General features: G+C 45.7%; 1 protein-coding gene across 1 annotated transcript in view; it reads right to left on the bottom strand.

Annotated features, from left to right (window-relative positions):
• Nucleotides 1-259: 259 nt before the first annotated feature.
• LOC133451729 (NACHT, LRR and PYD domains-containing protein 3-like) overlaps nucleotides 260-25201 on the bottom strand; it is a 135089-nt gene continuing 110147 nt past the window's right edge. The window contains exons 4-7 of the mRNA XM_061730872.1: nucleotides 2637-2810; nucleotides 2356-2526; nucleotides 920-969; nucleotides 260-816 (exon numbers count right to left, since the gene is read on the bottom strand). Of these exons, the coding sequence (XP_061586856.1) occupies nucleotides 260-816; nucleotides 920-969; nucleotides 2356-2526; nucleotides 2637-2810 (952 nt within the window). The remainder of the gene's footprint in view (nucleotides 817-919; nucleotides 970-2355; nucleotides 2527-2636; nucleotides 2811-25201) is intronic.

The raw sequence follows: 25201 nt of genomic DNA, 5'->3' as shown, positions 1-25201 counted from the left end.
AACTGCATGTTTAAAATGTACAGGGACCACACCTGAGGACAGACTACTATTTATAACTGCAAGAACAGAGGTTCCAACAGTGGGGAAAACCTCTTTAAATAGTCGAGGAGGGAAAGCATCATTTGGAGAACCTGAGGGCTTCAACTGACCAACAATCACCTGTAAACCCATCATGGAGACACTGAGGAACCAGAACCAGAACTACAGTCCAAATTCAGGATCCAACAGAAACAGTTTCTCTGACAGGAGACTCTGGAGACTAAACTGGACACAGATACACTGAGGAATCAGAACCAGACCAGGGCGAGGTCCAGAATCCAAATCCAGCACAGAGAGGTTCGGTGAAGGTGGTGTTGAAGGTGTGGAGGTGGATCAGTCTGTCAGAGACGACTTCATAGAAGGACAGAGTTCCAGCAGGAACGTCCACGTACACTGCTGCTCTGCCAGAGCCTGGACATGGAGATGAGGAGGTGAATATTTGTCTGTTATTGTGACGGACATGGTACTGACCACGTGGATCACAGTCCAGACTCACGGAATGATCGTTTCTTCCAAACATACAGTCATCAGAGAATCCTATCCTGCTGATTCTTCTGTAACTCACTGATACAGAAACCTTTCCGCTCCACTCGACCTCCCAGTAACAGCGACCCGTCAGCTCTTCTCTACACAGCAGCTGAGGAAAATAACCATCAAACCTGTCTGGATGATCAGGATATGACTGAACCTCCTTCACACATGTCATCTCCCTGTTGTCATCATACAGTTTGATGTATTTGTGGACTGTGTTTGGGTCGATGTTGATTTGACAGGAATCTGATGGAGAGAACCAACAAGCAGCTGCAGTTATTATTGATCAGTTATTGATCACTGATGGACTCATGAACGAGTTAAGATGGTTGAATAAAAACACACTTACACTTCCTCAGACCTCCTGGTGTCATCCATCGTTGTCCAGCAGGCTCCACCCTGGAAGGAGGAGGGGGATCAGACCACCTACAGACCACTACACCCCCCCCCCCCCCATCACCTGTTGGACACTCCTGTATCCAATACATCACCCCCCCATCTGTCAGAAAAACCCCCACACCTGTGCCACCATAACTACCACAATATAACCCCTCTCCACCACCCAGCAGTGTGTCCTACCTGAGAGTGTCCTACCTGAGAGTGTCCTACCTGAGTGTGTCCTACCTGAGAGTGTCCTACCTGAGAGTGTCCTACCTGAGAGTGTCCTACCTGATTGTGTCCTACCTGAGAGTGTCCTACCCGAGTGTCCTACCTGAGAGTGTCCTACCCGAGTGTCCTACCTGAGAGTGTCCTACCTGAGAGTGTCCTACCTGAGAGTGTCCTACCTGAGAGTGTCCTACCTGAGAGTGTCCTACCTGAGTGTGTCCTACCTGAGAGTGTCCTACCTGAGTGTCCTACCTGAGAGTGTCCTACCTGAGAGTGTCCTACCTGATTGTGTCCTACCTGAGAGTGTCCTACCCGAGTGTCCTACCTGAGAGTGTCCTACCTGAGAGTGTCCTACCTGAGAGTGTCCTACCTGAGAGTGTCCTACCTGAGAGTGTCCTACCTGAGTGTGTCCTACCTGAGAGTGTCCTACCTGAGTGTCCTACCTGAGAGTGTCCTACCTGAGTGTGTCCTACCCGAGTGTCCTACCTGAGTGTGTCCTACCTGAGAGTGTCCTACCTGAGAGTGTCCTACCTGAGAGTGTCCTACCCGAGTGTCCTACCTGAGAGTGTCCTACCTGAGAGTGTCCTACCTGAGAGTGTTCTACCTGAGAGTGTCCTACCTGAGAGTGTCCTACCTGAGAGTGTCCTACCTGAGAGTGTCCTACCTGAGTGTGTCCTACCTGAGAGTGTCCTACCTGAGTGTCCTACCTGAGAGTGTCCTACCTGAGTGTGTCCTACCCGAGTGTCCTACCTGAGTGTGTCCTACCTGAGAGTGTCCTACCTGAGAGTGTCCTACCTGAGAGTGTCCTACCTGAGAGTGTCCTACCCGAGTGTCCTACCTGAGAGTGTCCTACCTGAGAGTGTCCTACCTGAGAGTGTCCTACCTGAGAGTGTCCTACCTGAGTGTGTCCTACCTGAGAGTGTCCTACCTGAGTGTCCTACCTGAGAGTGTCCTACCTGAGTGTGTCCTACCCGAGTGTCCTACCTGAGTGTGTCCTACCTGAGAGTGTCCTACCTGAGAGTGTCCTACCTGAGAGTGTCCTACCTCAGTGTGTCCTACCCGAGAGTGTCCTACCTGAGGGTGTCCTACCTGAGTGTGTCCTACGTGAGAGTGTCCTACCTGAGAGTGTCCTACCTGAGTGTGTCCTACGTGAGAGTGTCCTACCTGAGAGTGTCCTACCTGAGAGTCTCCAGTCTCCAGCGGGGATCCTCCAGTCTAGACAGAAGCGTCCCTGCTGACTCTCCTGGATGGTTGTAGCTCAGGTCCAGCTCTCTCAGGTGGGAGGGGTTGGAGGTCAGAGCTGAGACCAGAGAAGAACTTCCTTCCTCTGAGATCAGACAGCCTGACAGCCTGCAGACACAAAACACAAGTCTATGCATGTCCTCTGCTCAAGTGTCCTGCTGCAGACACGTTTAGCAGCATGTTCTCTGGACCTGGAGAAGACTTGAATGAATCCTGACCTGAGAGACTCCAGGTGACAGTGTGGACTCTCCAGTCCAGGACACAGCTGCTCCAGTCCAGAATCCTGCAGGTCGTTGTTACTCAGGTCCAGTTCTGTCAGACTGGAGGACTGAGAGCTGAGAACTGAGGACAGAAGTGGACAGATGTCCTCTGAGAGGTTACAGCCACTCAGTCTGCAGACGGAAGAAAAGAACAACCAGGTTACTTCACTGTGATGGAAGAAAATGTAGTTGTGTCTTCAACTGTTCTGCTGGTCTTCAGCTCATCCTGCCCCGCCAGGACAAACAGAAATGAAAGTGTTCCCTTGTCAGAGTTCATGTTTGTGTTTGATTTTAGGTCCAATGTGTCATTAAAGTCTCTGGAAATTAAAGACCCAGCGTAAACTCACTCATGTGAGATTGTGCTGAAAAAAAGACCAAAACAAGTGAAGAAAACATGACGTCTGGAGGTAAAACCAGACGTAGTCAGAAACTAGCCTCCACTCCAGAGGTCCAACATGTGTCTGTTGGTACTTACAGAACTTTCTTGGAGGCTTTGACCACCGGCAGCAGCCTCCGTAGAACCTTCTCTGAAGATGAGAACTTCTTCAGGTCAAACACCTCCAGATCTTCTTCTGATGACAGTAAGATGAAGACCAGAGCCGACCACTGAGCAGGAGACAGTTCATCTGTGGAAAGACCTCCAGACCTCAGGGACTGTTGGACTTCCTCCACCAGAGACCGATCGTTCAGTTCATTCAGACAGTGGAACAGGTTGATACTTCTCTCTGCAGACAGATCTTCACTGATCTTCTTCTTGATGTATTTAACTGTTTTCTGATTGTTCTGTGAACTTATTTGTTTTGGTTCCAACAGACCTCGTAGGAGGTTCTGATTGGTCTCCAGTGAAAGACCCAGGAGGAAGCGCAGGAACAAGTCCAGGTGTCCGTTGGGACTCTGTAAGGCCTTGTCCACAACACTCTGATGGAGCTTAGTCACGGCTCTTTTTTTAAACAACCTGAAGGTGTTTCTTTGTTCCTCCAGCAGGTTGACTTCAGAGCTGATGAAGGTCTGATGGACATGAAGAGCAGCCAGAAACTCCTGGACACTCAGATGGATGAAGCAGAAGACCTGGTCCTGGTCCTGGCTGCTCTCCTCTCTAAAGATCTGGGTGAACACTCCTGAGTACACTGAAGCCTCTTTGACATTGATGCCACACTCTCTCAGGTCTGATTCATAGAAGATCAGGTTTCTTTTCTGCAGCTGCTCAAAAGCCAGTTTTCCCAGAGACTCCACCATCTTCCTGCTCTCTGGACTCCAGTGTGGATCCGTCCCAGCTCCTCCATCATACTTGACCTTCTTCAGTTTGGCCTGGACCACCAGGAAGCGGATGTACATCTCAGTCAGGGTCTTGGGTAGCTCCCCTCCCTCTCTGGTTTCCAGGACTTTCTCCAGGACCGAAGCAGTGATCCAGCAGAAGACTGGGATGTGGCACATGATGTGGAGGCTCCGTGATGTCTTGATGTGGGAGATGATCCTGCTGGTCTGCTCCTTTTCTCTGAACCTCTTCCTGAAGTATTCCTCCTTCTGTGGGTCAGTGAACCCTCTGACTTCTGTCACTATGTCAACATAGTCATACTCAGGAGGGATCTGATTGGCTGCTGCGGGCCGTGTGGTGATCCAGAGACGAGCAGAAGGAAGCAGGTTCCCCCTGATGAGGTTTATCAGCAGCACGTCCACTGAGGTGAACCTTCTGGGGTCACTGATGATTGTAGAGTTGTGGAAGTCCAGAGGAAGTCGACACTCGTCCAGACCATCAAAGATGAACGCGACCTGGAACTCTTCAAAGCTGCAGATTCGTCTGGTTTCAGAGAAGAATCGATTAACTAGTTCCACCAAGCTTAACTTCTCCTCTCTCAGCACATTCAGCTCTCTGAAGGTGAATGGAAGCAGGAACTGGATGTCCTGGTTGGTTCTGCCTTCAGCCCAGTCCAGACTGAATTTCTGTGTTAGGACTGTTTTCCCGATGCCGGCCACTCCCTTCGTCATCACTGTTCTGATTGTTCCTCCTCTTCCAGGTGGGGGTTTAAAGATGTCTTCCTGTCTGATGGTTGTTTCTGCTCTGTGTGGTTTCCTGGAAGCTGCTTCAATCTGTCTGACTTCATGTTCATCGTTGACCTCTCCGGTCCCTCCCTCTGTGATGTAGAGCTCCGTATAGATCTGCTCCAGAAGGTTTTTCTTTCCTTCTTTAGCAATCCCCTCAGACACACACTCGTACTTCTTCTTCAGCTTAGACTTCAACTGCTTTTGACAAACTGCAACTATGTACGTTAATGAAAGAACGTAGACAGAGATTTAGTGTTTTATGAAGTTCACTAAACAACTTAATTCTAAAAACAATCAAGATCTGGGTGTCATCAGCAACGGGGACGAGACGGACTACAGGAGTGAGGTTAGCCACCATGTGGACCAGACTACAGGAGTGAGGCTAGCCACCATGTGGACCAGACTACAGGAGTGAGGTTAGCCACCATGTGGACCAGACTACAGGAGTGAGGTTAGCCACCATGTGGACCAGACTACAGGAGTGGGGTTAGCCACCATGTGGACCAGACAGACTACAGGAGTGAGTTTAGCCACCATGTGGACCAGACTACAGGAGTGAGATTAGCCACCATGTGGACCAGACGGACTACAGGAGTGAGGTTAGCCACCATGTGGACCAGACTACAGGAGTGAGGTTAGCCACCGTGTGGACCAGACTACAGGAGTGAGGTTAGCCACCATGTGGACCAGGCTACAGGAGTGAGGTTAGCCACCATGTGGACCAGACTACAGGAGTGTGGTTAGCCACCATGTGGACCAGACTACAGGAGTGAGTTTAGCCACCATGTGGATCAGACTACAGGAGTGAGGTTAGCCACCATGTGGACCAGACTACAGGAGTGAGGTTAGTCACCATGTGGACCAGACGGACTACAGGAGTGAGGTTAGTCACCATGTGGACCAGACTACAGGAGTGAGGTTAGCCACCATGTGGACCAGACTACAGGAGTGAGGTTAGTCACCTGTGGACCAGACGGACTACAGGAGTGAGGTTAGCCACCGTGTGGACCAGACTACAGGAGTGAGGTTAGTCACCATGTGGACCAGACAGACTACAGGAGTGAGGTTAGTCACCATGTGGACCAGATGGACTACAGGAGTGAGGTTAGACACCATGTGGACCAGACGGACTACAGGAGTGAGGTTAGTCACCATGTGGACCAGACAGACTACAGGAGTGAGGTTAGTCACCATGTGGACCAGACGGACTACAGGAGTGAGGTTAGCCACCATGTGGACCAGACTACAGGAGTGAGGTTAGCCACCATGTGGACCAGACTACAGGAGTGAGATTAGCCACCATGTGGACCAGACTACAGGAGTGAGGTTAGCCACCATGTGGACCAGACTACAGGAGTGAGGTTAGCCACCATGTGGACCAGACTACAGGAGTGAGGTTAGCCACCATGTGGACCAGACTACAGGAGTGAGGTTAGCCACCATGTGGACCAGACTACAGGAGTGAGATTAGCCACCATGTGGACCAGACTACAGGAGTGAGGTTAGCCACCATGTGGACCAGACTACAGGAGTGAGGTTAGCCACCATGTGGACCAGACTACAGGAGTGAGGTTAGCCACCATGTGGACCAGACGGACTACAGGAGTGAGGTTAGCCACCATGTGGACCAGACTACAGGAGTGAGGTTAGCCACCATGTGGACCAGACAGACTACAGGAGTGAGGTTAGCCACCATGTGGACCAGACGGACTACAGAAGTGAGGTTAGCCATAGCCACCATGTGGACCAGATGGACTACAGGAGTGAGGTTAGCCACCATGTAGTGCATACACAACCATCTCTCTGAATGTGGACAAAAGAGATTGTTGTGGACTTCAGGAGAGCTCACTCCCAGCATGCTCTTGTTTCTATCAATGGAGCAGCACCAAGTTACTGGGTTTACATGTCACCTCTCCTGGGACACCAACACGGCATCACTGGGCAAGAAGGCTCAAGAGCGCCTCTACTTCCTCCTGAAACTGAGAAAAACCAGAGCCCCATCAGGAGCAGCTTCTACAGAGGCTCCATCGAGAGCATCCTGACGGGAGGGAAACACACCCATTTCACAGGAGAGTTTTTGTGAAGTGAATCAATGCGACTGGAAACATTTACCTGTTGCACCAGCTGGAGAGACTGGACCGTACTGGAAATCGTTTTTTTCTGTTGGAGATCAATGAAACATATTATTATCAGTTATTGTTTAAACAGGATACAATCCTCATAGTAAGATGTTTTTTGTGTTTTTTCCTTCTCTACAACACACCTTTATCACTTTTCATCTTCTTTAAAATCGTCTTGGCCACCTCTCTCGTGTTTGAGGAGAACCTCTCCATCATCAGATTTACTGTGTCCAATCTGTCCGCCTTTTCCAGATAACACAGTGGGATCGGTTTGAAACCATCCTTTGATTGATCTGCATTATTCAGGTACCAGTGGAATTCCTTCAGCCCACTGGAGTCCAAATTCTTCAAAGTGTCCTTCAACCACATTTTTACCTTAAAGAAAGAAATCATCATAAATTAAGTCTTTAAATCTGAATTCTTTACAGAGAATCAGTTGGACTCAAACAAACTCAGGAACATCCAGAAATCTGAAAATGAGTTACAGACCAGTGTTTCCCAACTCTGGCCCTCATGAGTCGCTGCCCTGCATGTTTTAGATGTTTCCCTGCTCCAACAGCCCCACGTTTGGACCTGCAGGTCTCCTTGGCAGGAGCAGACTCCAACCAACCCAGTAAAACCAAAGATGAGTCTGGCAGTCAGCTGGACCAGTGACCCTGTTGCGTCCAGTCTGGTAGTAATGGGCTTCCGATCGTCTACATCCATGTCATATCACAACATAACAACTCTTGTGCCAACTGACTCGCATGATGAAGACGCTCATGAAAACTACTGACATAATCTAGCACATTGTGCTCAGTGTGAGATGTTTCCGTCCACCATTTTCCCTTGAGAAGCTGAAGAGGACGACCCGCCGCACAACCAAAGACTAAAGCTGCAGGACTAAATCCAAGAGATCCCTGTGTGGTCTCTCTGATGGCAAAGAGCAAAAGTGGAAGACCCTCGTCCGTCTCAAGACAGACCTGGACAACATAGACTTTAAAATCTGATGAAATCGTTCCCCCAAGACTCGGAGTGACAAGGACTCGATGTTTGATGCAAATACTGTGAAACTTCTCTGATGATTTCAGTGAACTGCTGTCTGTGATCTGTGTTGATTTAACCGTGGAATCATTGTTGCTGATTTTAACATCCATGTGGACAACAATCAGGACATGTGGACAACCCTCAGGACATGTGCACAATCCTCAGGACATGTGGACAACCCTCAGGGCAATCCCCAGGACAAGTGGACAACCCTCAGGACATGTTAGACCCTCCAGGAATCCGCGATTCCGTGATCGCGGAAATTTTCGCGGATTTCACGGCTGTCCGTGGATTTACAGACCTTCCGTGGATTTCAATGTCTGGTGCAGAAAAATCACTTTTACTGGGGTTAATATTGCATATGTCCGCGCTGAATATGCAAATTATGCGGGGCTCGCTTGATTCCACCGCATCATCGCCGCACATTTTCGCATAAAGTTTGGAAAAAGGGGGAAGTGTTGTGAGTGACATGTCGGGACGCCCGGTCGCGACGTGCGGGACCCGCCCGGGGACCTCCGCACCCCTTGCAGAAAACTGCCACCCCCCAAACAGCAGCTCTCACCCGCGGGGGTGAGAGGAAAAAGAGAGTGCCCTCTCCGTCCAGCCCCCCGCTTGCGTGGTGGGCGCGGCTGCCGGGGGACTCTGGATCCGCGCTGACCGCGTACCACTGCGCCTGCGAGGGCCGGCAGAGGCGGAGCTCCCATCCACTTGGGGGACGCGTGGGGTGACGGAGCTCTGTCTCGTCCCCCTCGTCGCGCCGGTGCGCCCGGCAATCACCCGAGCACTGAGCCGCGGGCTGGAGGGAGAGAGGTGGCCACCGCCCCTCTCCTCTCCACCCGCTCTCTCCTTTTTTTTTCTCCTACGAGCTCAGATCAGACGAGACAGTCCGCTGAATTTAAGAGGGAAGAGCTCAGCGCCGAATCTGCAACTTCCTGCATATTTCGCATATTTTGCAACTTTCCGCATATTCCACGACTTCACCGCATAAAAGCACATAAAAAACCCGCACATTTAATCGCATAATCAATGATTTTAGCCCGCAGAATCAATGATTTTAGCCCGCAGAATCAAGGATTTTAGCCCGCAGAATCAAGGATTTTTGCCCACGTTTTTCTGGAGGGTCTAACATGTGGACAACCCTCAGGACATGTGGACAACCCTCAGGGCATGTGGACAATCCTCAGGACATGTGGACAATCCTCAGGACATGTGGACAATCCTCAGGACATGTGGATAACCCTCAGGACAACCCTCAGAACATGTGGACAACCTTCAGGACATGTGGACAACCCTCAGGACAATCCTCAGGAAATGTGGACACCCTCAGGACATGTGGACAACACTCAGGACATGTGGACAACCCTCAGGACATGTGGACAATCCTCGGGACATGTGGACAACCCCCGGGACATGTGGACAACCCCCAGGACAACCCTCAGTACAATCCTCAGGACATGTGGACAATCCTCAGGACAATCCTCAGGACATGTGGGCAATCCTCAGGACATTTGGACAACCCTCAGGACAATCCTCAGGACAAAGGGACTAAAGACTTGGGAAAATCTGGACAACTTTGGGCCGACGCTGCATGTAACAGAGAGCAAACACAATAGGGGGCGGAGCTAGACCTGCTGGCTCTGACGGTCTGAGCATCTCAAAGGTTAGTGTGTCTGATGTGGACATGTCTGAAACAAACAGATCCCACACCACCAGGGATCGTAGAACTTTTCTCTTTTCTTATTAGAACAAGGCTTGCTGCAATCAGGTGTCTTTGGTTCATGGCAATGAAAACACTCACGGTCACCAATGGCGGAACATACATTTTTACACACCAATTTCGACGTGCGTCTCCGTTCAGCAGTTGGGGATTGTGTAACTTTAGAGGAAACACATTTTTATATGTTAGAATCAAGTTTCTAAAACCTTGTCCATTTCCTTCAGGGACAAGTTCTTAGGCGTGCAACACCGTTCTTTTCAAGTTAGCACTGCAACAGCAGACACCAAAACTAATTTATTGTAGTAGCCATGTGCTCAAAGGCACCAAAATAAGAGTCAACGTCTGACTCTTAAGATCCATAAGGTCCATAAGAAGTGTTGGGAACACTTAGAAATGTGTGGGAAATATACATATATGTAGAGGAACTGGTTTTAGTAAGTGGGGATGATTTGCTCTCCCAAATACTTGGAGATATATTTAATTTTAGTAAGGATCTGACTCGCTCTCCTTACATCAACAGGTGTTACGGCCCCCAGCCGTTAGTGTCTGTGATTTAGTGTGTAATTGTATTTATACTTTGGCTTCTGTATTTTTTGTACTTCCCACTGACAGTTCTGATTGACAGGTCCCGCCTCCTGCCGCAGCCATTGGTTCTCCGCAGCTGGGGCAGATGAGACTGACGAGCTGACAACAAGCTGCTGGTCCACCTCAAAAGCAGCACACCTCAGTCAGCATGGGAGGGCTGCTACTGTTCAGTGTGGCAATCCTCCTCGCTGGTTTCTGTGCATGTGTGATCTGTACCTGTGTTAGTCTGCTGTCTGCTTGTAGTCCTTAGTTTGTGCTCGAGAGTGTTGTAACTGGCTGTAGCTTGTATTTTATTTTATACCAAAGCAGTAAGGGTAAACCGCCATTTAATTTGATCCCCTTTTTGTCCTGTTTTTGTTAGTTTAGGAAGTTAGGCTCAGAGATTGTAATTTTGTTTGATCTTTTGTTTCCTCCCAGGGCTTAGGTAGTCTGGTTGAGAAGGTAGTTTATTTTGTTTGTTATTTTAGCCTAGGTTTACCCCAAAGTGAAGCTTCATTTTCATTTGGTCATTTTGTTTCTTTTGTGCTAACCCATTTAGCACTAATTTGAACTGGTATATTGAAAACCTTGAGCTGTGCAAAATAAATACAGCCTTTTTGTTGTGAACCATCTCTTGCTGCCTCAAATTTTATGTTGCGCCTCTGTTCCCCTAGCCTGGGACATAACAACAGGAATTATTTGTATCCTCTGAAGTAAACTGATGATCGGAAGAATTAGCAAGGGATTTGTGGGTAAAAGTAAGTGTAATTGAGTTTTTTTGAAAAACTAATGCTTGCCCAAGTGTCTCACTACACAGGTTGAGGGCAGAGAGGAGGATGCAGGGACAGAGGAACCAACCAAAGACATGGGCCAATGAATCATTCACACCACAACAAAGGCCACACGTCACACTTCTCAAACAAAGACAATGGGAACTGCTTCTATCATGGTGAGCCAAAGCATTGGATAAGGAATCGCCATTATAGAGCATCCCAACCTAATCTTACCCTGCCTACGGTAACTCCATCAAGTAAGCACATGGAAATCCGTCAAACATGTGTTTACCTGTCTCTTAGCCTACTATAGTGTCTATTACTGCATGTCAAACTAATCCTTAACCCTGCTACACTACTATCAATTGAAGATGATGGTGAACCCCATAACTGGATGTCACCTCATGTTCATCTAAACCTCGTCCTGACCTTTCTGAAACTCCTCTCTCTAACTCTGATCTTGTTTTCTTCACTGACGGCTCTGCTTAAAGAGAAAATGGAATACCATACGCAGGTTATGCAATTTGTGATAATTCTCAATTGTTGAAAGCGCCGCCCTGCCCTCCTCCAGCTACGCCCAAGAAGTTGAATTATATGCACTGATGAGAGCCTGTCAACTAGCAAAAGGTAAAACTGTTACAATCTATACAGATTTCAGATATGTTTTTGGTTGTGTACACGACTTTGTATATGTATATTGTGGGCGAACCGAGGATTCATCACATCCTCGGAGACACCCGTTAAAAATGGTGAGTTGATTGGTGAACTGTTAGAAGCATGTCAACTACCTTCATCTATTGCTGTTGTTAAATGTGAAGCCCATACCAATCCAAAGATCCTGTTTCACAAACCAATGCTTCGGCTGACCATGCAGCAAAAGAAGTTGCCAAATTTGGCTTACCTGTCCATGTAAGGCTCTCCCCTTCTATACCCGCTAACGACCTGGTTTCTCCTAATGATGTAGCCCTCTTAAAAGAGACTGCTGATGTGAAGGAGCACAGATTGGGGCTTTCCCATGGTTGTAAAAATGTAAATAATTTGTGGGTCAGCAACGACGGCCGCGTTGTGGCACCCACATCCTTGTACCCATGACTAGCACGCATGCCACATAGTTTGTCACATGTGAGCAAAGGGGGGATGTGTCGGATAGTGTTGAAAGACTGGTATGCTCCAAGATTTACATCCTATGCAAAAATATTGCGAACATTGTCAACATACACCCCCCCCCCCCCCCCCCCCCCCCCACGGGGACCTTTTGAAGCTCTACAAATAGACTTTATTCATATGCCAAAATGTATGAAAATGTTCTTGTATGTGTAGATATTTTTTTCAAACTGGACTTAAATGGGCAATGTTGTTGCCTTTGGCCCTAATGTCAATGTGGTCAACACCCATTAGGAAGCACAAACTCATACCTCATTAAATAATTACGGGTAGACCTATGACTATAGCAAGCAATTCAGTTCGATGTATGAAGAAGATGGACCTCCATGCCATGGATGAATCCATGATATAAATTTGCTCTACTTTAACCTCTGCCGTTCAGTTATTCCACAGCAAAGTAAAAGCTGTCCAGTCTCCTCCTAGTGGCAAACCATGCCATAATCTCCAACCCGGGGACTGGGTCTGTGTCAGAGAAAACCTCGCTGGTCCAAACCTCAACCCGTCCTGCTCACCACCGACACTGCAGTCAAGTGTGAGGGGCGTCTAACCTGGATCCACGCATCCCACTGTAAGAAAACAACTCCTCCGCCATGCACCAGAAACCGGCTGATTCCCTCTTCTTCCTGTGGCTCCTTGTCCTCACCACCATCGGAGCCATTGAAAGGAGCAATGCAGGCTACGAAAGCCCAGAAGTAGACGCACTCCAACACCCAAGACATCTACAACTGGCAGAGGAGCAGAGGAGCAGAGGAGCAGCGCACGCTGCAGAGGCCCAGAAGCAGACGCACTGTACACACCAAGACACTCACACCTGTCACAGGCACAAGACAGAGAACCCTACAAATACCACAAACGAGACCTATATATTACTTCATGTGACACCTGTTACATTTTGAACTTCAATTCCTCTTATGAGCACTGCACCTGTCACAAACCCCCACAAACGAGACAATTATACTGTGATAAACTTCACACCAAATGTTATTCCTGCAACACCCCTATTTACCCTCACCATGGTCCCAAAGATATTAAAGTGGTGTGTTGAAGGCAAAGGAACCATTCACCTAGGAACATCAAAATGTGACTCCACATACTCTCCTTCTGAAGAACCATTTGTTAAGCCTAAAACAAGCCAAAATCCACTGTCCGGTTCTATTGAGGATTATAGCTACCTTGCTACAATGGTTAATCACTGTTCTATACCTCTACCAAAAGGTATTTACTGGGGTTGTGGCATGAAGGCTTATGAACATCTACCAAAAAAGGTTGGTCTGGGGTTTGTGGTCTCGGCTATGTGGTACCAGCCATGAGAATCCTTACTGTACCACCAAAGGTTTGCATTGTTAAAAGATATTTTTACATACACACACACACACACACACACACACACACACACACACACACACACACACACACACACACACACACACACACACAAACACAATGGACAAGATTTTTTGGTGCCCTCGTTCCAAATTACGGAGTCACGGCAGCTTTTGACCAGATAAGAGACTTATCCCATGCAGTTGAAGACTTAGAAAACACTACTGCAAAAGGCATGTCTATGCTCTCACAAGAAATGACTGCTGTAAGGATGATGGCCTTACAAAATCGTGCTGCATTGTGCTACTTACTAGCCTCTCAAGGGGGAACTTGTGCTGTCATTAAAACTGACATACCCCTGTGATCACTGGTTTGTTTGACTGGTTTAAAGAACAGTTTGGACACATTGGTTACTTGATTTTTGACCTTGCTTTGCTTGGGTTTGGATTCCTAACTGTTATTTGGCTTCTGATCACATGTCTAAGGTTCACTTGCAAAATATGTATGACTCAAACTACCACTAAAATTATGTACTCCACTGTAACTCAACCTGTTCCATCAGTGGAAAATTCAGACTTTCGGTTCAACATTGAGATTAACTGTAATTAAATGACACCCAACAACAATTCAATTCAATTCAATTCAATTTTATTTATATAGCGTCTAATACAACAGAGTTGTCTCTAGACACTTTACAGAGACCCATACCCAGAACATGACCCCCGAGCAGTTATTACATAAACAATGGCAGGTAAAAACTCCCCTAGTGGGAGAAAAACCTTAAGCCAAACAGTGGCAAGGAAAAACTCCCCTTTAGGAGGGAAGAAACCTTGAGCAGGACCAGGCTCATAAGGGGGGACCCTCCTGCCGAGGGCCAGACTGGTGGGTCAGGGACGGCAACAGCACAGCAGGCAGGTGGAAGCAGCAACGGGATGACCGGGGGTGGGGGCCGCAGGCCAGCACGCAGCTCCCGAAGCTCCGGCCCAATCAGCAAGTCCCAGGTTGGGGTGCAGGGTCGGGGAAAGACTTGTGCTTCGTAATGCAAGCTACAAGCCACCCACGACCACCTGCAGGTTCCGGTGTCCGGCAAAGGATGCTGCAACATGGACAAAAGAGAGAAAAGGGAGGAGAAGGGGGGGCCAGCACAAGAAACTACAGGAGCGACTCTGACACACTAAAGTTTACACTACCTAGAGATTTACCAACACCAGCTAGAGGTTTACTAAACACTAACTATAGGCTTTACTAAACAGAAATGTTTTAAGTTTAGTTTTAAAGGTGGAGGTGGTGTCAGCCCCCTTAACCCAGATTGGAAGTTGGTTCCATAGTAGTGGTGCCTGATAGCAGAACGCCCGCCCTCCAAATCTACATTTAGATACTCTAGGAACTACGAGTAAACCTGCACTCTGAGAACGGAGAGCTCTGACAGGAACATAAGGCACTATCAGGTCTTGCAAATAATGCGGAGCTAAGCCGTTTTGGGCTTTATACGCAAGTAATAAAATTTTAAATTGGATTCTGAATTTTACGGGTAACCAATGGAGCAACGCTAACACTGGAGAGACGTGGTCTCTCCTGCTGATTCCTGTCAGCACTCGTGCTGCTGCATTCTGGATCAGCTGGAGCCTATTCAGCAAATTACTTGGACATCCTGCTAACAACACATTACAGTAATCTAGTCTAGAAGATACAAACGCATGAACTAGTTTTTCTGCATCACTCTGCGAGAGGATTTTCCTAATCTTTGCAATATTACGGAGATGGAAAAAGGCTATTTTACAAACCTGATTGACATATGGTTTAAACGACAAATCCTGATCGAAAATAACACCAAGGTTTCTCACAGTTGCACTGGAAGCCATCGCAACACCATCTAATCCCTTCCTAAGATGCTCTGGACCAAGAATGATAACCTCTGTTTTATCTGAATTTAGAAGCAGGAAATTTCTGGACATCCAGTCCTTGATGTCCCTCAGACATGCCTGAAGTTTAACTAACGGTTCTATTTCATCCGGCTTCATAGACAAGTAGAGCTGCGTATCATCAGCATAACAATGAAAGTGTATGCCGTGATTCTGGATTATACTTCCCAACGGCTGCATGTATAAACTGAACAAGATTGGCCCTAGCACTGAACCCTGCGGAACACCATAACAGACCCTTGACTGTTCTGAAGAAACCTCATGTACATGAACAAACTGGAACCTGTCAGATAGGTATGATTTAAACCAACATAGAGCTGTCCCTTTAATCCCAACAACATGCTCTAACCTGTGCAGTAAAATGCCATGATCTATAGTGTCAAAAGCAGCACTGAGGTCCAGTAGAACCAGTATGGACACTAGTCCCTTATCTGAGGCCATAAGGAGGTCATTCGTGACTCGAACCAGTGCTGTCTCTGTGCTATGATGCATTCTGAACCCTGACTGAAAGACTTCAAACAGATCATTTCTATACAAATAGTCACATAACTGGCTTGAAACTGCCTTTTCCAGAATTTTAGACACAAATGGAAGGTTGGAAATTGGCCTATAATTAGCTAAGGTGTCAGGGTCAAGAGAAGGTTTTTTAAGTAAAGGTTTATTTACTGCGACTTTGAAAACCTGTGGTACATATCCTAAACTTAGGGATAGGTTAATTTGGTCCAGTATTGTCGTACCAATAAGAGAAAAAATATGTTTGAATAGTCGAGTCGGGATGGGGTCTAACATACATGTGGTTGACTTAGCTCTATTGACGAGTGAGGTCAGCTCAGGGAGGTCTATAGGATCAAAATAGTCTAAAGACAAGTCAGAGCCTAGGGAAGTCGCTAAAGCTGAAGAAACACCTACAACCGGCTGGTTGATTTCTTCTCTAATTCTCGTGATTTTACTGTTAAAGAAGCTCATAAAGTCTTCACTACTGAGAGCTGCAGGAATGCATGGCTCAACAGAGTTGTGACTCTTTGTCAGCCTGGCTACAGTGCTGAACAGAAAACGTGGGTTACTTTTATTATCCTCTATCAACGTTGAATAATAAGCTGTTCTGGCTTTGCGAATGGCTTTTTTATATACTATTAGAATATCTTTCCATTCACGATAAGAGTCTACAGACCTACAAGAGTACCACTTCCTTTCCATTTTACGCACGTTTTGTTTCAACATGCGGATATCTGAATTATACCAGGGAGTTAAGCTCCTGTGGCTAGAAACCCTCCTTTTCAAAGGAGCAACTTCATCTAAAGCTGAGTGCAACAAATCAGCAGTGTTACTAGCAAGGAAATCAACATCTGCAGAGGTAGAACCCAGGTCACTGGCCTCAACTACATCACTATTTCGCACTGTCGTAAGATAAGCAATGGCCTCCCTAAATTTAACAATAACTTCATCAGACAAACATCTGCTAAAATAATACCTCCTATTTTGCACTTCAACATCAACAAAATTAAATTCAAACGTTATTAAGTAATGGTCGGATAAAAGGGAGTTTACAGGTGACACCAACAGACCATCAGTTTCAACACCGTAGGTGAGAACGAGATCGAGAGTATGATTAAAACAGTGCGTCGGTTTATTCACTTTTTGTGAGATACCCATTGATTCTAGAAGAGAATCGAAGGCTAATTTAAGATTATCGCTTTCAACATCTATATGAATATTAAAATCACCCACTATGATGAATTTATCTGTGCTGATCAATAATCCAGAAAGGAAATCTGAAAATTCAGACAAAAACTCTAGATACGCACCAGCAGGGGGCCGGTACACTACCACTAACACAACTGGCTTTTCTGATTTCCAGCTCGGAAATTTCAGACCAAGCATGAGGCTTTCAAATGTATTATAATTGCACTTAGGTTAAATTTTTGTTTGGAGACTGGAGTTATAAATTGCTGCGACTCCTCCGCCTCGGCCCGTGCTTCTAGGAATGTGATGATTAAAGTAGCCGGGCGGAGTTGATTCATTCAAACTAACATACTCTTCCTCCTGTAACCATGTTTCTGTTAAGCAGAAAATATCACTCCTGCTCTCTGTAATTATATCATTTACTAACAGAGACTTAGAGCTTAATGATCATATATTTAGTAATCCGCATCTAATTTTTCGGTCTGTAGTTGGTACCAAATGTACATTGGTTTTAATTTTTACAAGGTTATTTTGGTTAATGCCTCCAAAACGCCGCACCTGGTGAACTTTTGGAGGGTGGGGAACTGCAACCACTTCTATTTTGCTAGGCACCTGGCCAGAGTCGCCAATATCATGTAATCCTACAGTTTTAGAGTCGCTAATTTCATAATGCAATCTTACAGTTTGATTGGCAGGCGTTGGTCCTCGAGAAGCAGCAGAGAAGTGTGTTAAACTACAGCTCTGCATCCTGGCCTGGACCCTGCATTGTCAGGGGGAGTGTCTAATAACATTGGCCAGATTTCTAGACATAAGAGCTGCACCATCCCGGGTGGGATGAATGCCGTCCCTTCTAATCAGACCGGGCTTTCCCCAGAATGTCTCCCAGTTGTCAATAAAGTCCACGTCGTTTTCTGAACACCACTGAGACAACCAGCGGCGGAGCGAGAGCATGCGACTAAACATGTCATCGCTGGTCAGATTGGGGAGGGGGCCAGAAAAACCTACGGAGTCCGACATGGTTTTGGCGTAGTTACACACCGAGACAATATTCATTCTGGTTACTTCCGACTGGCGAAGACGGGAGTCATTAGCTCCGACATTGATGATAACTTTACCATATTTACGATTACCCTTTGCCAGTAGCTTCAAATTTGCTTCTATGTCGCCCGCTCTGGCCCCCGGGATACACCTAACTATGGTCTCTGGAGTCGGCCTCACATGTCTCACAATAGAGTCTCCAATCACCAGGGTCGGTTTCTCAACAGATGTGTCGCTGAGTGGGGAAAAACGGTTAGACACATGAAGCGGGTGGTGGTGTTCCGTGAGCCCTTTAAGACTACCCTTCCTCCGAACCGTCACCCAGCTGCCCTGCCTGGCCGGCTGCCGGGGAGCTGCAGGGGAGCGGCTACGCTCAGCTGCTACGGGCCGGTCCGCAGAGGATTCTATCGGACTATGGTCCAGTTGGCCGAACCGGACCTCTAACTGACTGAGCCTCGCCTCCAGCCCTGCAAATAAGCTACACTTTAAGCACTTACCGTCTTCACTAAAGGAGGCAGAGGAATAACTAAACATTTCACAGACTGAGCAGGAAAGAGGTGAAGCGGTGGGAGCCGGAGAGGCCATGCTAAGATGCTAACAGAGGCTAACGGACAGAAAATGTATCGGTGATTGGTGACAGTGAAAGTTACGGAAGAGAAAATGAGCGAGTGTTGAAATAAAGACAGTAATGTACCAGATATAGTGCTATTTTACCAGAAAACAGTCTAAGTTTTAGATAAAAAGTCGGGAGAGATCTGAGCCTGCAAACGCCGTGCAGTAGCACAGACCGCAAACACCAGGAAGTGACGCGATGCGTGACGCAATACGTTACCCAATCAGCAAGCAGCAAGCAGCATCTTACAACAACACACAAAAATAAAAATGTGAATATTGTTGAGGCATTGTCACACCATTGGTGACGTGAAGCTCCAGCTTCCTACCCCCTGCAGGGCCCACACCTTTGAACTGGCCTCAACACAGACTTGAACCACGGGAATGCCATATGACAAAGTTCCTCACTGATTGATATAAAGTCATTTGGCCACAGACTTGAACCACAAGAACACCCTATGGGGTAATTTACAACTTAGTGACATTCATGCCAAATGCCCGATAACGGCATTTGGCCACAGATCACATCTGACTGTAATTTGCTTTTTGTCTCTCACCTTTGGCTTGTTGATTCTCACCTTTTGTGCTTTGAACTTACTGTATAAAAAGCCATGATTCCAACCACTCTGGGTCAGCACACCAACCCAGACACGCTCCGAGTAGGTCTGCTCACCACCGGCTTCCTGAATAAAACTCACTACACCATGGCGGACTAAAACTCTCTACACCACAGCAGACTTCTGAACTGGATTTTATATTATTCTTCAACAATATGAAAGGGTTAAGCGGAAATCTTCGGGGGGACAGACCTGGTTGAGGTTCAGAAACTGGATCTAAGTCCACTCTGGATCACTGAACACTTGAGCAACCTCTGCTACCTTCGCATCCGCCCCGTCTACGGCGGTAGACGTTCCTAACAGCCTCTCAGACGTTAGCTGCTCTACTTCAGCTTTGTCACAGCGTTTGTCCGGTTCTTCCTCTACAGACTACGAGACTGCCTCACTTCTGGAGCCTCTGGTGGTCAAATTAGGAATTGCAAAAGTTGGCCCTTCTGCGTTAGCATCGACAGACAGGTCTGTTGGAATGATGATGTATTTGTTGTCTGTAACATAATTTGCTCTGAAAGAGAGAGATCTCTGCTTCCATCAGCTGAAGAAGCTGAAGAACAAGGAACTCTTGAGTTTCTCATTCAGGAACAAAGGAGGTTGTGATTTAAGACTGGAATCAGTTTGACTTACAGTATAGCTGTCATTCCTGGAGTCATCCTGTTCCTGACACGTCACATCTTCATGTGTTTGAGGCTGGCTGCTGCATAAATGGAGAGAAAAGAGGATTGGTCTGCAGATGCTTGACTGTGATTGGTTGACAGGTCCAAGTAACAGCTTCTGAAGTCTTGTTGTGAAGCGATAACACTCTATGTACAGACGGCTGCTTCAGTCATCCACTCAAACACGTCAGTCAAGGTTTGTGTTATTCACCTTGAACTCTGCATCACAGACGATCTCTGCTGCACCTTAACTGCTTTATTCACGTTCTGTCTCTTCCTCTATTGTTTGTGTTCTGAACAAATCATTACAAACCTCTGAAGTGGATTATTTTTGAATAATTAGCTCTGTTCTGAGCCTCAGCTGAGGATACGGAGTTTGCTAAAGCTACTGCAAGACCACAACAGCCAACGTTAGCTCAGGTTCTACAAAAGCAACAGACAATGGCAAGAGACAAGAGACAAGAGACAAGAGACGACGCACGGTGTTGGGACTCAGCGGGCTGTCGGCGCTTCCCGGGGGGCTAGCGCTGCTAGCGCTCCCAGCGCTCCCAGCGCCACCAGGCCACGGAGGAAAGCCCAGCTGGCTGAGTTTTGTTTATAATAGTTATTCTACTCATTTTATTTATTTTTATTAAATGTATCTGTTGCAAATAAAATCTGCCTTCCAATTCATTGCATTTTTCATTGTATTTTCCACCTAGTTATTTTTGTCATAGAAGTATCGTATCAGTACTTGGTATCGGCAAATACACAAGTTAAAATACTCGTACTCGTACTCAGTGTGATAAAATGGTATCGGGGCATCGCTACTCTCTGGTCTTGGTCTGGGTTTAGGCGGTCTTGTCTCACCTCTGAGCTCCTCGTCCTCTCATCTGTTCCGGAAGAACTGTCTCATCCTTCCTCTTCCACTCCCACTTCCACATGCTGCTGCCTTCACACACTTCCTGCCTTCATCTGCACAGGAAACAACATCAACTCACAATTAATTCATTTTCAATTCAATTTTAATTTCAATTGTATAGCGTCTAATACAACAGATGTCTCTAGACGCTTTCCAGAGGCGGGACCACAGGCAGGTGGAAGCAGCAACGGGATGACCGGGGTGGGGGGGGGACCGCTGCAGGTTTGATCGCAAGACCCATTGCCTCTATTTTAAATCTTAGTCTAAGCAGTGGTTTGATTCCCAGCTACTGGAAGTCAGCATTTGTTTTTCCATTATTAAAAGGTGGAGATTCTTCTGTCCTGGATAATTATCGCCCTTTTTCCAGACTGTTAGTTATAGCCAAAATCTTTGAATCCCTTGTAAATGAATAGCTAAAGCATTTTTTGACTGCAAATTATTATTTTTTTTTTTAAAGATTTTTTTGGGCTCTAGTGGCCCTTTATTGAAGATGCAGATATGAAAGGGGTAGAGAGAGAGAATGGGGACGACATGCAGCAAAGGTGCGCAGGCTGGGATTCGAACCTCAGTATATGAGCCGCTGCTTAACCCACTGCGCCACCGAGCGGCCCTGAAAATGATATTTTATGTCAAAATCAATCAGGTTTTAGGCAAGGGCATAGCACTATAACTGCAGCCACGTCAGTCACAGATGATATTATTACAGCTTTGGATGAAAAAAAATCATGTGCTGCACTTTTTATTGATCTTGCCAAAGCGTTTGACTCAGTGGATCATGGTCTTCTTCTGCATAGACTCAAATATATAGGTTTTAGTAACCCTGTACTGAATTGGTTCTCCAACTATCTGACTGGGAGAAGTCAGTGTGTGTCCATAGACAATTATAACTCTGCACCTCTAACTGTAAAGACAGGTGTTCCTCAAGGTTCTATCTTGGGACCAATTTTATTTTCTATTTATATAAATGATCTTAGGGTAGGACTAAATCCAGCAAAGGTACATCTCTATGCAGATGACACAATTATCTACGCTTTGGCACCATCTGTAAAAAAGGCAATGGATTCCTTGCAGTCTGCTTTTAATATATTGCAGGAGTCACTTCTTAAATTAAAACTGATTTTAAACTCTAAAAAGACTAAATACATGATTTTTACGCATTCCCGGTCATTAGATTCTGATTGTGAGATCTTAACAGTAGATGGCGCTCACCTTGAGAGGGTTACCTCGTACAAATATCTTGGGATCTGGTTGGATGATAAGTTGACCTTTGATGTTCATACTGATAGCCTCCTAAAAAAGCTCAGACCAAAGTTAGGTTTTTTTTTTTCGTGCAAAAAAATGTTTTCCTTTTGTTGCTAGAAAAAGATTGGTACAAAGTACCTTTTTGTCAGTATTAGACTATGGTGATGTCATTTACATGCATGCATCTTCATTTCTTTTGAAAAAACTGGATGTCATCTATCATGCTGCCTTGCGGTTTGTAACCGGTTCAAGTGCACGTACACATCATTGTACTTTGTATCAAATGGTTGAATGGACTTCACTGAGTCTAAGGAGAAAATCACATATGTTAATATTTATTGCAAAAGCATTACTGGGTAAACTACCGCTGTACATATCCAAATTATTAAAATATTACTCTAGTATATAACACCAGATCATCAGAAAAAAATCTCCTCAAGGTCTCAAGCACTCCAACAGAGTTGGGTAAATCAGCCTTTTCTTTTTTTTTATGCACCGCAAGCTTGGAATGAGCTACAACACATACTCAACCTTAAATATTTACCCTCTCTTAACATGTTCAAACACATGTTAAAATCAGTTTTTACAGAACAATGTCATTGTTTTTAATCAAGTGTCATTCTTGTCATGAATTCTTTTTAGCTTTCTGATCCTTGTATGTTTTATGTTTTTTTTGTTTTGATATTTTTTATTTTTTGTAAAGTTACTTGTCCTTGTATGTATTCTCTTTTACATGAAACTGAATTTATTTTTTGCTGCTATCTTGACCAGGACTCCCTGGCAGAAGAGATATTGTATCTCAATGGGACTTTCCTGAATAAATAAAGGATAAATAAAAAAACATGCTCTAACCTAAGGATAAAGGATAAGGATAATCTTTATTGTCTCTCTTGAGAGAAATTTGTCTTGGACAAACTAGAGACTCCAGGTACCACATATATAACAAAAAACATATAAAATCACAATAAGCAAAAACACATCGTCATATCCCCCCGCTCTTTGCATGCCCCCTCGCAATGTCCTGGAAAACACCTCTACACAAAAAAATACATTGCTACAGCAGCATTATTGCACATCCCTCTACACATACAGCAGCATACTCATTATTGCACATCCCTCTATTCATACAGCAGCACACGTTATTGCACATTCCGCCCTTCCCACACACACACACACACACACACACACACACACACACACACACACACACACACACACACACACACACACACACAAACACACCTCATTTCCTGTTATTGAGTATCTTGATTGATAATGGAATAAAAGAGAATTTAAATCTGTTGAGTTTACAGCTTGGCAACCTATACCTTCTGCCTGAAGGCATCAACTCATATTCCCTGTGCAGGATGTGATTTGGGTCTGAGATGATTTTTTGACCTTCCTTCATAAGGGTTTGTTCAAATATCTCCTGCAGGGATGATGGAGGCAGCATACCAATTATTTTCCCTGCCCTTTTAATCAGATTTTGGAGTTGTACTTTATATTTAATGGTCAGGTTGCCAAACCAAGTTGTAATGCCATAGCGGATGATAGTTTCTATGGCTGCTCTGTAGAACAACAACATGACATCTTTATCCACTCCATGAACCCTGAGCCTGCGCAAAAAGTACAGGCGCTGGCTGATCCTTGAACAAACATAATCTACATGATGAGCCCACTGTAACTTAGAATCAAAATAAATGCCCAAGTATTTATGTACTGTAACCTGTTCAACCCTCTCCTCATTCAGAAAGACGAGGCTGTGATCACCAACAGACCTGGGATCAAACAGCATTTCTTTTGTTTTCTTAGCATTTAAAATCAAATTATGCTTCTCGCACCACTGCACACATCTTTCTACCTCTGACTTGTACACAGCGATATCTGAGTCCACTGTCAGTAGACTCAGTATGGCCGTGTCGTCAGAGAATTTAAAAACATAATTATCCAGGTGATGGTTCCTACAATCATTAGTATATAATGTGAATAGAATCGGCGAACTGACGCAACCCTGTGGAGCGCCCGTGTTACAGTTTTTCTCAATCACTTTGGTACATTTTTCCAATCATTCTTACAATTTGCAGAAGATCAAGTGCATTTCTCAAAACAGTTTGAACAAATAGCAAAACACTGTGGATCACCTGCAAAAGCCAGTCTCTTGCTCAAAATCCTTAGTCCATCCCTCAAAAGCAAGTTTTTGTGTCAATATACTTGTCAGTGCCATCAGAATGTTTAATCATTGTGTCATTGTGTACAGATAAGACAGTCAAATTCATTAGTCATGTTGGCAATTGAAGGCACTTTGAAGGGACATGTTGATGTAAAATGTGGTTTAGGTGTGATGACAAGTGTTGTACATTTGACCTCATATAATGTATACGTGTAAGATTGATTGGAAAAGACAAGATTCACATTTACAGAATGACTTCTTCATTGGCAAACATTGACATTGCAGTCCGTAAAGAAAAAAAAAAGACAGCACTGCACATAACAAAGGTGAAATACAATACGTAAGTGTAAACATAGGTCAAAAATATAAACATAGGTCATACAGTAGGTAAACAAAAAAATATGAACAACTCCCCAAATTCTAATCTCAATCCTGATCTTCAGCTTCTTCCCGTTCCTGTCTGTTAGGCCACAAATTCTCATCCACGTCACACCTGATGTCCTCCCGTGCAAGGCAGCGTGGATAGTATCTTCTTGCATGCCTAATCCATGCTCTGCAGGAATCTGCAGTAATGTCTTGGCATGCTGCATCCATTGCAGCCAGAAGGGTCACTTGTGTGTGTGGCTCTCGGTCATACACCTTCCACCTCCAGGCTGAGAAAAATTCCTCAATGGGGTTGAGGAATGGGGAGTATGGTGGTAAGAACTCCATCACCATTCTGTTATGGTTTGCGTACCACTGCCTTACTAGGTTTGACTTGTGGAAGCTTACATTGTCCCATATTATGGCATATTTGGGCTGGGCCATATTCTCGGCTGGGCCACCTAGGATATGATCCCTGTACAAAGTGTCTAGGAATGCTATTAGACGTTCAGAGTTGTATGGAGGACCCATCAGTGGAATGTGTGTCAGCACACCGTTATCTGATATTGCGGCACACATAGTTATGTTGCCACCC

This window comes from Cololabis saira, chromosome 10 (assembly GCF_033807715.1).
Source record: "Cololabis saira isolate AMF1-May2022 chromosome 10, fColSai1.1, whole genome shotgun sequence".
Classification (NCBI taxonomy): Eukaryota; Metazoa; Chordata; class Actinopteri; order Beloniformes; family Belonidae; genus Cololabis; species Cololabis saira.
The sequence above is the reverse complement of the archived record's forward strand: the minus strand, read 5'-3'. Positions and strand labels throughout refer to the sequence as shown.